General features: G+C 36.5%; 1 protein-coding gene across 3 annotated transcripts; it reads left to right on the top strand.

The window, feature by feature from the left end:
* Nucleotides 1–2,370: 2,370 nt before the first annotated feature.
* On the top strand, nt 2,371–9,139 carry LOC126601371 (protein EMBRYONIC FLOWER 1). Of its 3 annotated transcripts, none has more exons than XR_007615725.1 (7): nt 2,371–2,674; nt 3,646–3,857; nt 4,393–4,811; nt 4,895–5,005; nt 5,168–6,579; nt 7,066–8,756; nt 8,837–9,139. XR_007615725.1 is itself a non-coding variant. In XM_050268075.1 (7 exons), exons 2-6 carry the CDS (start codon nt 3,691–3,693, stop codon nt 8,659–8,661), a joined length of 3,705 nt encoding a protein of 1,234 aa, XP_050124032.1. In that variant the 5' UTR covers nt 2,371–2,674; nt 3,646–3,690; the 3' UTR covers nt 8,662–8,671; nt 8,837–9,139. The 3 variants fall into 3 exon arrangements, 2 of the variants coding, with proteins under 2 accessions (XP_050124032.1, XP_050124033.1); XM_050268075.1 differs by having other exon boundaries at nt 7,066–8,671; XM_050268076.1 differs by having other exon boundaries at nt 2,372–2,674; nt 5,171–6,579; nt 7,066–8,671.
* Nucleotides 9,140–14,275: the final 5,136 nt, after the last annotated feature.

Below are 14,275 nucleotides of genomic sequence, written 5' to 3'. Positions count from 1 at the left end.
TAACTACATACATACATACATACATACATATATATATATATTCCACTTCTTCTTCGGTTTCTTATTCTGTATTTTTTTAATTCTCTTCATAGTATGTAGGCCGGACTATTTCCATAAACAAGAAGAAATGAGAGACTGAAAGTTATTAGATCTGGATTGCTTGTTTTCTTTTCTTTGTACGAATCATGATCTTCATTTTTTTGGGTCGACAACATTGATAGATGCAGGTAGTTAATAAGGCATAACACAAACATGTCTATTGCTGGTGCTAGAAATGGCACATCAGTACATCACATTCAATTATTGGAGTGCACTGTTCCCCACATTGAAATTTTACAGAGCTTACTTTTCTGGATTTGATGTTCGAATAACATCCCTTCTTTTGAACACGATTCTTAGTTTAGTTCGGTTTGAGTACAAATAGAGGATTACACTACTGTAGCAAGTGTGGCTATGTACATGAATGATTAGGTTTCTTTACTTTCGGTGCCTGGCTTTGTAGTAGTATATATGAACATATATATATTTTTCATTTAAATCTTTATTTAACAATGGGCAAGCTTAATTGATCACCCTTTTTCATTACTTTATAAAATGACGAGTTTGAGGATTGTAATTGTCTTTTTTTGTACTGGTGCTTTCTCATCTCATGTTTGCGTGGCTGAATCAACGTTAACTTTAGCCACTAATTAACTTAATGAGGTCGCCATGCATGATGCATGCAGGCATATGTTCCTCCCAAACTTCCTCTTAACTTTTCTTCCACCTTAATTAACTAATGAATCTGGTCCAATAGAAATGAAACTTAAAATAAATAAGTCGGTCCAATCGGCTATTCCTCTCTCTAACCAATAATGTTGCGCGCACACACACGCAGATATATATATATATATATATATATATATATATGTGTGTGTGTGTGTGTGTGTGTGGGATCTGGCCAGCAACCTAACCAAAAACGTACATATGGCATATGTTGCTTTTGTTATAGGTTTATATCAACATCCTACTAATATGTAAGCAATATGCATATTCAACATTTTTGCCATGTCTAGCAATCACCATTGATTTTAGAGAATCCTCGATCACTTTTTCATAATCTGCATGAATCCAAGGCGGTCCCCATGTCAAGCCCATTATATTTAATAATATTGTTGATACTCTACTATATCTCCTTCCATATATTTAATTCTTTTGTACATATAGTCTTTGTAATACTATATAGCTTTTTTCTCTTTGTACATATTTTTTTTTATCCAAACTTTGTAAATATTTTTCATTTCTCTCAAAGGTAAGAAGCAAAATGAATCACTTTCATATATTTTGTGTGTGTTTTTGTTTGGATTACATGGTAATTTAAATTTTTGGTCTTATATATTGCAATTGACTAAATTGAGGATCATAAATAAAAGTAAAATCATGGGTTTATCACTGTGTGAAAGTCATGTCATAGATTGTATGGATAAATTGCAAAACTCTGACCCACAAAATAAAATTATAGGTCTGCCCACTGAATAACTTATCTAATGAATCCCCGCAACAGTAATTAATTCTTATTCGCCCACAGTTTGAAAAATTTTACGTACATACATATGTAACGTAGCTCTACACTGGTAAAAAACTTATTAGCCCACAGTTCGGACATGCATACCATCTAAAACTAATTGGTATTATTTTGTGTTCGCCCACGGTATGAGACAAGAATGTATCATGCTTTAGCCGTTAAATCAAGTTATTTCTCGTTCAAAATTATTGATTCTACGAAATCTTTATTATAACTGAATTATATTTCTTAGCTAATACATTTCATTAGCGTAATCCCAAATACTACCGTTGGATATTACACGTATAATATCTAAATTATTTCAAATTAATATTAGTACCAAAAAAATTCAAAACCTAACCATTTTCCTCCATCTCCCTCTTTCCCATTTTTATTTCCCACCTTTTCTTCGTGAAACGAAATGTTGCTAGCTAGGGTTAGATAGAGGCTCTTGATTACCCGCAAGAAAAAACTAGGGTTTCATATTGGATCGCACCCACACTCTCCAACCACTCACCTGAGCCACACGAACCAATCAGAATCCACTTATGTGCAAAGGCATCTTTGGCCCTCCATGACACGACAGGTATAAATAAACTATGCCCCCCACCTGAACCAGAGCGTGCAAACCACGCTCGAGGAACAGTAGCATTTTTTTACCTTCGCTAGGGTTTCCTTTTCCCTTGTCCAAGCCACAAGTGCCGCACATTGAGCCACGTGGGGGCACATGATTGGGCCAGCACCGTTTTCGGCAGTAATTTATTGTATAAAATGCATGTGTTTGGACATGACATGTAGTATGTATGATGATGTTTTTTCAGTACATTCGACGACAAAAGAAATGTTAAAACCCTCTCTATCTCTCTCCTCCTACCATCACCCTCGCTCTCTCTCAACATTTTCGAAACCCCTCTCTCTCCCCCTTTTTTCTCTCTCTCTAGGGTTTTACGATTGTTCGCACTCAAATTCCACTCACCCAGCTTCGAATCTCAGCTGAAAAATTGCCTCCCGATCTTCCCCCTCCGCCGCTCTATCCTCCAGTGCCGTTTTCCGGACGCGCCGTGGAGGATCTGGAGCTTAGCTTCGTACGACGTCGTTTCCGGTGGTCGCCGATTTGCGTTGAGGTTTCAGGTCGGTTTTTTTCTGCTAGATTTACTCTTTTATTCAATTGGGTTTTTGAAATCGATGATGTTTTTGGATTTAATTAGTATAAAGTTTGAAGCTTTGAGCTGATATTTTCAGCTACTAATTAGTTTTTATCTTTTTTAAAAATATTTTTTGAGCTGGGTTTTACTGTGTATAGTACGTCAAGTTTTGGGCTTTACTTTCCATTTCATTATCTGGGGTTTGTTATTACGCTCAGCTTAAACAATTCTATGCGTTTTGGGTGTCATTCATGTCGTTTTGATGTGCTTGGACTCAGTTAATTGTCTAGTGACTGAATATTTATAAGTTATATAATGAAAGAACCCTAATTTTTTTTTGTTAAGTTGGTTGATTGACATGCTTTTATTTTCCGATTCGGAGTCTCCTAGGGCGAGCCTGAAATGGGTTGTACGATTGTTGCTTACCTTGGAATATTCATACGACCTAGATTGCTCTAATTGAAACAAAACCCTAATATGAGGTTTTGCCTTATTAATTGTTCCTAATTTTGTGATTGAGTTTGCATCTTTAAAGGTGCATTTAGTCGTGTGAATAATTTGATCGTTCCTAATATGAGGTTTTGCCACCGCAGATCCATCTTTATGTTGATTCGTGGAATGTTAGGGTTTCTACTTTCTTCCCTTGGGTTGTTATACATGTATGTATCTATGCTTGTATATCAATGGAGTTTGTTATTTTATGTGCAATGTCACTGTATGATGAGGTGTTTTACCTTGTCATCTATTTCTTTGATAATTTTGACTCAAAATAATTCATTGCACATGAGAATTGTAGTCGGTTGATTATAAACCCTAATAATTGTGTTTGTGACTTGGACCAAGATTTTCTCTCACGTGATATAGATCGGTGCTTTCTTTACACTTTCCTCGGTGTTCTCCCTCCCATCATATGATAATGATATCACTCAAGTAATTGTTTCATTTGTGTGAATGTAGGAAGTACTGTATTAGGAACACTGTGATCTGGTTAGATGCTATAACATGGAGAAGGGTCTTCTGATCGACAATAATCATAAGAGGAACGATCCTATTATTGCCTCCAAGTCGGTGGGATCGTTTGTGAAAATTGATTCAATATCTATTGATCTTCCTGATGCGAATGACAAGAGTAGTAGCCATGCGGGAAACTGCGAGCATTTCACTATATGGTAAGATTGTATGCCTTGTGGGAAATTACTCACTTGTTCCTAGTAAATTAATATGAATCTTTTGCTAACAACTTAACTGATTTATATTTCTTCATATTCAAAATTGGAAGCTGTCATTTCTTTTGGTAAAATTCCAAAACTCTAATTTGGATATAGATTGGTCTGGTTTAATTATTTTCTCCATTATTAAAGGTTATATATTAAGCTATTTTGCAGCAGTATATTATGGATAAAGAAGTCTAATCTCTTTACTTTTTAGTTCATTGTATTAGCACACTTAAAGTTGGGATTGGACTCTTTGGTGCGGTAAAGGTTTTCATCAGCAATCATATGGCACACTAACTAGTGTGCATGTTGCTAATATAACAAGATGGTGTCTGAAAAGACATAAGTACTTAAACAATGGGGAAGATATATGTGTGTGTGCGGAGCATTATTTTTTAAAGAATAAGTTGTTTGTAGTAAATAATTGAATTCTACGTTACCCATGGATCTTTTCATCAAATGAAACTTCTGTTTTATGTTTTGGATATAGTGGTTATGTAGCTGAAGTTCGCAAAAAGAATTGGAAGCTATGTTGGCCATTTCCTTTGGATGGTGAGTTTGATCAGGAGCCAACATCCTTGCTTCCTCCCTTGGATCCTCCAAAATTCAGAAGGTGGTCTTGCCAGAATTGTGTGCAGGAAACTGGTTCTGAGAGTATTGCAAAAGATCATGGTACGGACATGCGTATAGGATCTGATTCCAATAACAATTGTGCTCAGATCCCACCCCTCAGTGATGCTTCACTGCTTCTGTTAGATTATGAGAAAGGTTCAATTTCCAAAATTGTTGATGGAAAAAGTGCTGAAGCTCATATTTCTGTTGTTGGAATTGGCAATGAGCAACATCCTTCGTCATCTACTTTTGATAAGAAAGAAGGGAGGCATGAAGTTTCACTCACTGCCATCACAGGTAAAGTCAAGCTTGATTCAACTTAATAGACTGTTGGCTATGTTATAGTCTTTTGATTAATTTACTTTTTGTGTTTCATCCAGTGAATGAGAATGTCTTAGATAATTATGCGAGTCATGAAATGCCGAGACTCAATTCTGTTGGGCCAGAAGTTGACCCAAAAAGGACGCAGGAGGGACATAAAGATAACACAGGTTTTCTTTCCCTTTGTTAAAAAGTGATAAAATAATTTGGTTGAAAAATATTTACCTGTAATTGCCACGGGTAAATTTAATTTGCAAAGAAAAAACAACAAAATTACATTACAACTTACTTCATATGATCTCTCAGAATCATATTGTCTTTGATTTCTGAAGCAGAAGCAGTAAATTTGGAGAGCAATGGATCTGTTGAAGTCTGGAAATTAGGATGTGAAAGTCGTGGTGGTACCAACCTTCAACTCCATTTCTCAAACAAAAAATTATTCTGGAATAAGAATCTTGCCCAGACTAGTGAAGCTGATCACCGACCTTCTGCAGAAGAAAATCACAAGGAGTCAATGACTGCCTCTGGGACATGTAAGATAGTCGGGACGGTTGACAGGGTAAGTGATGCTACCAAGGGCCAGACCATCATTAATCATCCTCTGCATGAGTGTGATTATGCATCATCGGAAAATCCTGAGAAGTCGAGTAGTTTGAATCGTAAGAAAGGTCGGAAGGTGCGTGTGCGTCTGCTGAGTGAGTTGGGTGATGCAAAGCCTGATTGCTTCAGGACAGAAGATTCTCCATCCAACAGAATTAGTAATACATCTGGGAAAGCAACTGTTTCCCAAGGCCAGGTGTCTATCCAAGAAAGTGCTAGAGTGGATCTCGGTGAGAATAACAAAAGGAAATTGCCTGAGGAAGAGGAACAGAGATGCATAGAGAAGAGCCATCCTAAAAGTTTGAATAGAAAAGTTAAGACTTCCAAGCGAGATGAAGAAACCACCGGAAGCGTTGCAGATTCTGAGTTAGAAGAAGATGCAGTTGCCAGAGTATCTTTGCAGGCAGATATGAGGAGCAACTGGAATGGATCCGAAAATGAAAGAATCCCGGCTGCTGGTAAGAAGAAAATTATGAAATCCAATGATATTGGCGCATGTTCATCCTTAGTCCCACCCAAAGATATTGTGCCAATAGAAGCCCTAGACAAAGTTGGAAATTCAAGTAAGGGTAATGCTACTACAAGTGCTTCTTATAGTCCAGCGTATGATGCATCCACAGGTAGAGGGATGGATCAAATTGCTTTGCCTGCCCCAAAAGCAGGTAGAAAGTCCGGTTCCTGTAAGCGGAAAGACAAGATGCCGGAAGTTGATAACGGACTGGCTTCTCTATTTCCTTGGCTCACGAAATGCCCAAATACAAGGAAAGATGTAGAATTCATGCAAACTGGGAATCCATTTCACTGGGCAGAAGATGCACCCGCTGAAAAAGGGTTGGATCTTTCTCTTAACAGCTATTTGTCTGCACAAAGAGATGACAGGAAATCTATTCCTCAGTCTGAAGATGGATTTCCTTCCTGGTCAATTCAGAAAGATGGAACCGGCAAACTAGATGAGTTTATTAGGAAAAATGCAGAAGCCAGCGCAAATCTGACCAAACTTCCTAAAGCCATTTCAAATGCATTTTGTGGGAAAGTAGGACATGATGATCTGAGTAGTAAATTTTTCACCTACAGCATGCCTATCCCGAATGAGAAGCAAAACTATAGCCCCCAGGTTGAAGGGAGATGTTTGTTGCAGCATATGGTAAGAGCTTTATTCTCTTCTTACTATTCCCTGGATGAATGTTTTCATCTCGATGGCTGCATGATATACGTCCAGAGCAATTGCATGCTTCTTCTGTATATAAGGTTTAGCATATGCAACTGTGCCGTTATAAAATTGTTGTGAGATCATAAATCACTCATCTGTATCAAGTTCTTATCGACACAGTTAATACTCTAGTGGAAACTAGTAGGTTTTTTATTATTTGAACACTGCTGATTGGTGTTATAACTAAATAATATGTTTTTCCTATTTCCGCTGCACATGCTGATATGCGAAAATTAGCAGCATTGATGAAGTGATTCAACGGATTAATTTATAAAGTTCCCTTTTACTTCTAGGTAGCCCGTAGAATCATATTGCACATTTCTCATATCTGTAGTGTAAACACTAATATGCATAACTATCTTCTCTATTTCTAGTTTTATTTTGCAATTTTTTTCTATGATAATTGATTTTCCTATTCAGGATATTTCTCGTGCAAGAAACAAGGAGAAAATTGAGGTTCCGAAAAATTCAGCTGTGCCTGTTAGTAGGAAAGATAGCAAGCAAAGAGCTGAAAAGACGTCTCAGAAGGGAGCTGCAGATGACATACCGATGGAAATTGTTGAATTCATGGCGAAAAATCATTATGAGAGAAATCAGAAAGTTTTGGAAGCAGGCATTAATGCAAGGAATGTTCAGGCGATGGATCATAGTTATGGCATTGGGAACTTAAGAATATTAGAGGAAACCAGTCAGAAGCGAAAACCTCAGGCAAGAAAGGCAAAAGATGGTGCAACCGCAAGAAAAAATGTGGGACCTTCCAAACAGAAGTTAGTTGACTTTTCTACTTATATCCCCGGAAAAGACATATTCCGTCTCGATCAAATGCATTGCGCTGTAGGGTTTAATGCATTTGGTCAACCTAAAAAGAAGATGAGTACTCGAGAGCAATTTCCTGCTGCTGGTTACAGCAGCTGTAGTTGTGCCCAAAATTGCAAATGGAATGGAGATATGATGAGCGATGGGTTGTCAAATTCTAGCTTGCGTCCGTCTGTTCCACAATCAAAGGAAGACGCAGCTCTCCTATGGTCACCTGCGTTGCCAGCTCAAACAGCCTTAACACACTACAATCCTCTTAAGTATGGAGCTCAGCCTTCCAATGTCGATATGCTTTCACACCCTCCTGGCTCGCTGCATAAGGGAAACTTCCGTGGGGATTATGGCCTGAAATTATTTAATTTAAATGCTACCAACCCGGAAAAGCATAGTGAAGGTGTTGGTTCTGAAACTTTCAGCAGAACAAATGCAGAGTACTCATTCACTCAACGTAATGCGACTGAGCCTCCTCAGGGTTCAGCGGGTTCTTTTGATCTATATTCTAATGAAACCATACCAGCAATGCATTTGCTCAGCCTCATGGATGCAGGTATGCGGTCAGGTCCAACCTTGAACATTGCTGGAAACCCAAAATTTCCCAAGAGGTCCTTTGATCTTTACTCTAAGGAGTATTCTGCAGCGGATGCTGGTGTTTATAAGGTGGCTGATACCGTCAAGCATCCATCATCCAGTTTTTGCGGCAAAAATCACATTTCTGAGAAGTCTCTTGACCTTTTTCCTATGAATCCGGGTGGTACATCTACCTCTTCTTATCCTAAAGGATTCAAAAGGGCTGCCGTAGAGCATAGAGGCTCTGGATCCCAGAATTCTGCATCCAAAGGTGGTGTCTTGGGCAAAAATCATGGAACTATCCCTGTTATGCAGAAGGGGATTGCTATGCTGGGTGATTCTATGATGTTTCCCCAGCACGGCCACAACATTGAATATCCAATGCTGCAGAAATTGGATACTCATAATGCTAATGGGGCCATGAGGCCTCCAAAGAGCAGTCCCAATTCTTTAATCTGCGCCATAAACAAAAACCCAGCTGAGTTTAGCTTGCCAGAAGATGGCAATGAGTACATGATTAGTGGGAAAGACCTAAAAGTTGGGAAGCAGAGGCATGGCTTCGTACAAGTAGATCAGAACAAGCAGCCGAAGAAGAGGAAACAGACTACAGGAAAGGGACGTGCGCAACAATGAGTTTGATGAGGTTCCTGATATATCTTTACTTGTAGTACTGTATAACCCTATAATAGCTAAAGTGCTTGAAACAAAACTCTTTACTCACCTGCCTGGTATACAACGTTTTCTTATTGCGCTTCTTATTCAAAATCACAAATTCATCATTTGGGATTAATTTGTTTAATTTTAACAGGCAAAGATTTCCCCAGCTAGCTACTGCAAAATAAGCTTTAGAGAGGATCCAAGTTGTAGTCGTATGAAGCTGATATTAGTCAGAGACTCGAAAGCTGAGAAGCGGAGTTTATAGCAGTCATACTGGGTGGAGGTCAAGGCCTGTATTATAGCCTTCATATGTCTTGACCTGCCTGTGCTGTTGGTTTTGTATCAAGTCTTGTTCTTTTTTATCCGGGGTCATACTTTCTCGAGGACAAAGTTATGATAAACTTTCGCAATGACAAGACGGCATTCTTACTGATGAGTTACTTTCATGGATAAAGCTTAAAATTGCAATTCTATAGTTGCCAAATACATGTGAAAGAAGACAAAGTATGCTGTTATGTGAGTGAATTGAGAATAAGATTTTGCCTCATCTCTATCAAGCACTTGAAAGAGATGAGCACATCTCTCTCTCTCTCTCTCTCTCTCTCTCTTCTCCCCCCCCCCCCCCCCCACCACCACCACCACCACCACAGACAGAGTTGATTTCTGAGTCTCTTTTATTCTGGTAATTTTGCACATCTTAGTTGGGCGTGTGGCAAGCGAATTTGGGCGGGTGCTTTGAAGTGAAAGTGCAAAACCTAAAATAAAAAGGTTTTGGATTTGAGTGATTTTTAGTAGACATGATATTTTGAGGAAGACTTAAAAAATAGAAGATTTGGATTGTCAAAGAAAGTTACGGAGTGTGCCTTACAAAATGTGTGTCAAATAATGGATGTCCCCTGATCCTAACCCTTATGCGACTTGAGGGCTACAACTTAATACATAGATAAAGGAAAATGATTTCTACACTCATTTTCTCGTTTTGCACAGCCCCTATCAATTCCTATATTTTGATTCGTTTTGCTTTATTCAATGAGTAGACAAAAAATGGAGAGAGGTGTATAGGGGAGAGAAAATAAGGTGTGAAAATCATATCCTTAGTGTAACTCTTTTGCTTGTGCTACAGAATTAGTGTGTTTGAGTCGTTACAGCTTACATGTGAAATCAAACTTGAGACAAACTATTATTTCAATTTTTGCATATATAAACATTCAAAAGTAGGTCTAAAATTATATCAAACGATTCTTCAAATCAACTCATGCACGCAACTTAAAGCATAGCGAGGTAGCCTATGAGTTGCTTCGTGTCAAACATGATTACAACTGACGCATGAGAATGACTGCAATAACAGTGTACTAAACTGGCACATGTTTTCATTATGGTGATGAAGAGTTTTAGTTTTAATGACAATACAATTTTCATGTAAATTTTGAGATAATTTCTTTAAAATTTCGGAGGGAGAGACTGTCTTTTTAAACCTTAAATTACATAATAAATCCCTCAAAATCCTTTGTTTTTAAAAATTCTTTAAATGCATGTGGTCAATTGCCCCCAATAGTTAAGATCTTATATCCTCCCACTTCACTTAATATAGCTCATATTTGGACTATCACTAGTAATAATAAGGGTAAAAGACTGTTTACTACCCTCATGTTTCGTAGTTTTCAACATTTAGTACATTAAGTTTTTTTCGTCTCAGAGTAATACCGAAAATGTAAATTTTGTGACAGTCTCATACATCCGTTAGTCAAACTGTTAAGTCTCCCGTTAACTATGACGTGGTGCTTATGTAGACACTGACTGGACGCTACGTATCATCCATGTGAAAATTAAAAATAAATTATTTATTAAATAAATAAAATTATATATATATTTAAAAAAAAAAGTTGCAGTCGGAGGAAGAAGAAGAAGAAGGAGGAAGAAGAAAAAAAAAATCTTCCCCAGATTCGGAGGAAGAAGAAGAAGAAGAAGGAGAAGAAGGGGAAGGAAGAAGGAGAAGAAGGAGGAAGAAAAAAAAAATTTAAAAAATAAAAAGTTGCAGTCGGAGGAAGAAGAAGAAGGAAGAAGAGGAGGAAGAAGAAGAAAGAAGAAAAAAAAAAAAAAACGAATCTGCAACCCAGATTCGGAGGAAGAAGAAGAAGAAGAAGAGGAAGGAAGAAGGAGGAAGGAGGATGAAGAAGAAAAAAAAAAAATATATATATATATATATATATCTTCCCCAGATTCGGAGGAAGAAGAAGAAGAAGAAGGAGAAGGAAGAAGGAGGAAGGAAGAAGGAGAAGAAGGAGGAAGAAAAAAACTTAATGTACTAAATATTCAAAACCGCGAAACATGAGGGTAGTAAACAGTCTTTTACCCTAATAATAATATAAAAAACTTTAAAATAAAATCCTAAGTGAATACCCTCTTTTTTTCTTTTCTATAACTCCTTTAAAATCTTAATTAATACATCCATATTTCTATGAATTTTTATCAAATCTGCTAGAGCAGATTTGAAATTTACCACTTTTATTAGAATGTTTTTCTTTTGCATAATTGATTCTTTGAGAATGTCATTTCCAGCTTAAGGAGAAAGCTAGGGGTAAGAACTAATGGCTCCCATCATAATCTTCTTTCCGTTTGTTGTTGCACAAAAGCCAATTGGCTTTATGGGTTAGGTCCCTCTCCTAAGTCCAAAACAGGACCTACTGCTTCAACCTAAAAAAGAAGAGTTCTAGTATTGCCCCCAATATATTATACAATATGTACATATATATATACACACACACACACACGATTTTAATTAAAAGCCAAAATATCAAACTTTTATTCCAATTAAATACAGGAAATTGTAATTAAAAAAGATCTTATAGATAAACATGCTTATTCTTATAACAGATTAATATATATTTTATTATAATTTATACATCATCCAAAGCTTTTCACCAACCTAATATTTCGTTTCCTAGCTTTAATTATTTAACGCATTATATAAGTACTGTAAAAACCAAAAGGTGCAAGATTATATTAAAGGAAAACTAATGAAAAGAGCTTGAAAACTTTGAGTTTTAATGATAAGGACAAAATAAAGGGTAAAGTGAATAGTACCATGATTGACTTTTTAATGTAAAAATGTGGTTTTTCATTAAAATGAACAGTATCAGAAGTTTTTCGTTAAAGTTTCCTTATATTAATGATTTCATCATCGGTCGGCTGGAGTATATGTAAAAAAAATATCAGAGGCTTTTCATTATCGGTCCATTTGTTTATACCACTACAGCAAATTAAAAGGTGCGGTCCAACCTCATAAACCTAGCTGCCACATAGACATCTAAGTAGGTTCATTGTTGCCATGTTTTACCCCAATTGCCAGTGTTTAGAAGCCTTTTGAACGCGCGACTGCCTTCACTGATAGCAACAAATTCGGCTCCACTGCATACGTTACAACTTGGAATTACTTCGAAGATTTGAAGTGTTAGAAATGTCAAAGTTGAAGCATCTGCATCCATCGCTCTTCGTCAATCTCGAAACCATGGTAAGGCGCTGCAGTATGAATGAGGGTACAGATCTCATATGCTATGGAAATCTTATTTGACATATCGGCTCCACTGCAAATGTTACAATTTGGATTACTTTGAAGATTTGAAGTGCTAGAAATGTCAAAGTTGAAGCATCTGCATCCATCGCTCTTCGTCAATCTCGGAACCATGGTAAGGCGCTGCAGTATGAATGAGGGTACTGATCTCATATATATGCTTATGGAAATCTTATTTGACATGGTTTTTGTTTTGCATTATATTTTTTTAGAATTATTATGCAAATCGACCTAATTTGTATATCTGGTTTGGTTTGGTTGATGTTCGGGTGTGCGTTGTTGAAGCTTATGCATAGGTTCCCTAAACCTGCAGCTAGTTATTAGGTTACTGTATTGGTCATGATGCTTATGTCTAGTCATTCTAATAAATAGGTTCATTGGGACGCTACTTCGCTGCTGAACATTTCAGTAGGAGGTCCTGCTTACAACCAATCCCGGATGAACATGTGTCCAAGTTTTAATTTTTTAAACTTGGACATATATCCATCTAGAATTGGATGTAAGCAAGACCTCCTGCTGAAATTTCAACAGCCAAGTCTTATTCCAATTGGACAATATGCCAAATTGGACAATACATCCATTTATATTTGATTTGTAGAATTTGCGAACCTAAGGCTAAGATTGTGGAATGTACAAGTGGTGTACTAACTAAATTTTTTGCTGTATAATTACAGGACCAAAAGAGATGGAAACCATGCTTAGCTCGACACCAATATGAATCACGATTGAGATTAATTTGTTGTATAATTTGGAATATATAATAGGATAAATTGGTGAGCTCCCATACGATCTGTATTCATTTCCCTCGTTTGCTAATCTTCCATGCAAGTAGTGCATGCAGAATTTGATAACTGCTTTCTAATCGGTGTAAATTATAACAGCTCATATTTATTGGTACTACTTAATTAATTTACTGAATAACCAAAGTAAGTGTGGGCATTGCTAGGTTGGTTGGATTGGATTGGACTTTAATCCGTGAGTCAATTTAATAGGCTCGAGCTGACATTAGTGAAACTCATTTCCACCCAAGAGAATGGCCAAATTAACCAACCCCACCAAACCATTAAGGCGGGTTGAGTTGAACTGGTTCAACGGGTTGAGATTATTTACTTTCTTTGTTATTTTTAAATTGAGTATTAGTGACAAATAATTCAAAATACAACTTAAATAATATAAAATTAATGTTGTAGAATCACTATTGTGACTTAATATTTAAATTTCATTATTTAACTAAAGTATATATAAACAAGTGTGTTTTTTTTTTTTTTTGGTCAAATGAGATTTTCAATATAACAACCGAAAAGTCAAAATAAAAGAATAATAGAAAAATGCTTCGTTACACAGCAGGCTCCCTCACGAGTGTGTTTAGTAACTATTAAATTTTATGTATATGTCTGTGTACGCATATATTTATGTTTAAGAATTGTTGATATTCGGGTGAGCCAGTTTTAATCAAGTTAATAATACATCAATCCAAACCACTCATCTATTGGAAGGGTGGTCATGTTTTTTATTTTTTTATTTTTTTTTTATTTATTTTTTTTTTTATTTTTTTTTTTAAGTTTACAACCCAACTCAACCCCACGAATTTTGGTTGGGTTGGTCGTAAACCCACTAAAGTGCCTACCGCTAAACCAAAATTTAATTTGTTTTGTATTTAAAGCTAGCCTTGTGGATTTAGGTTTTCTTGGTTAACAACGATGGTTTTATTTCCTAATTTTTAGTTAGTTAATGTTGTATTCATTTGTTTCCTATAAATACCTCTTTGTAAGAAAATTAAAATGTTGCATTCAATAAACCCTAACTTTCAACTTGGCATCAAATTCAGCCGGGTTGGCTCTTCTTGTACCCGTTCCTCTGCAATCTCCTTTTTTCGGCTTTGCATCACATATGCAATTGGTAATTTTGCAAAGAGTAAATTGTAGCAATGGTCCCTCAATTGTAATTAAATTAGAGCAATGGTCTTTCAACTAAAAATTTATTATTGGTCCCTCAACTCATCAAAATGTGTAGTGGTCA

This window comes from Malus sylvestris, chromosome 15 (assembly GCF_916048215.2).
Source record: "Malus sylvestris chromosome 15, drMalSylv7.2, whole genome shotgun sequence".
In the NCBI taxonomy this organism is placed as follows: Eukaryota; Viridiplantae; Streptophyta; class Magnoliopsida; order Rosales; family Rosaceae; genus Malus; species Malus sylvestris.
The sequence above is the reverse complement of the archived record's forward strand: the minus strand, read 5'-3'. Positions and strand labels throughout refer to the sequence as shown.

Excerpts from the sequence above, each read along its gene's own strand:
- LOC126601371 (XM_050268075.1), top strand. The coding sequence starts at position 3,691 with ATGGAGAAGGGTCTTCTGATCGACAATAATCATAAGAGGAACGATCCT. Across the intron at positions 4,812-4,894 it reads TTCACTCACTGCCATCACAG|TGAATGAGAATGTCTTAGAT; the intron begins GTAAAGTCAAGC and ends TGTTTCATCCAG. Across the intron at positions 5,006-5,167 it reads GGGACATAAAGATAACACAG|CAGAAGCAGTAAATTTGGAG; the intron begins GTTTTCTTTCCC and ends TGATTTCTGAAG.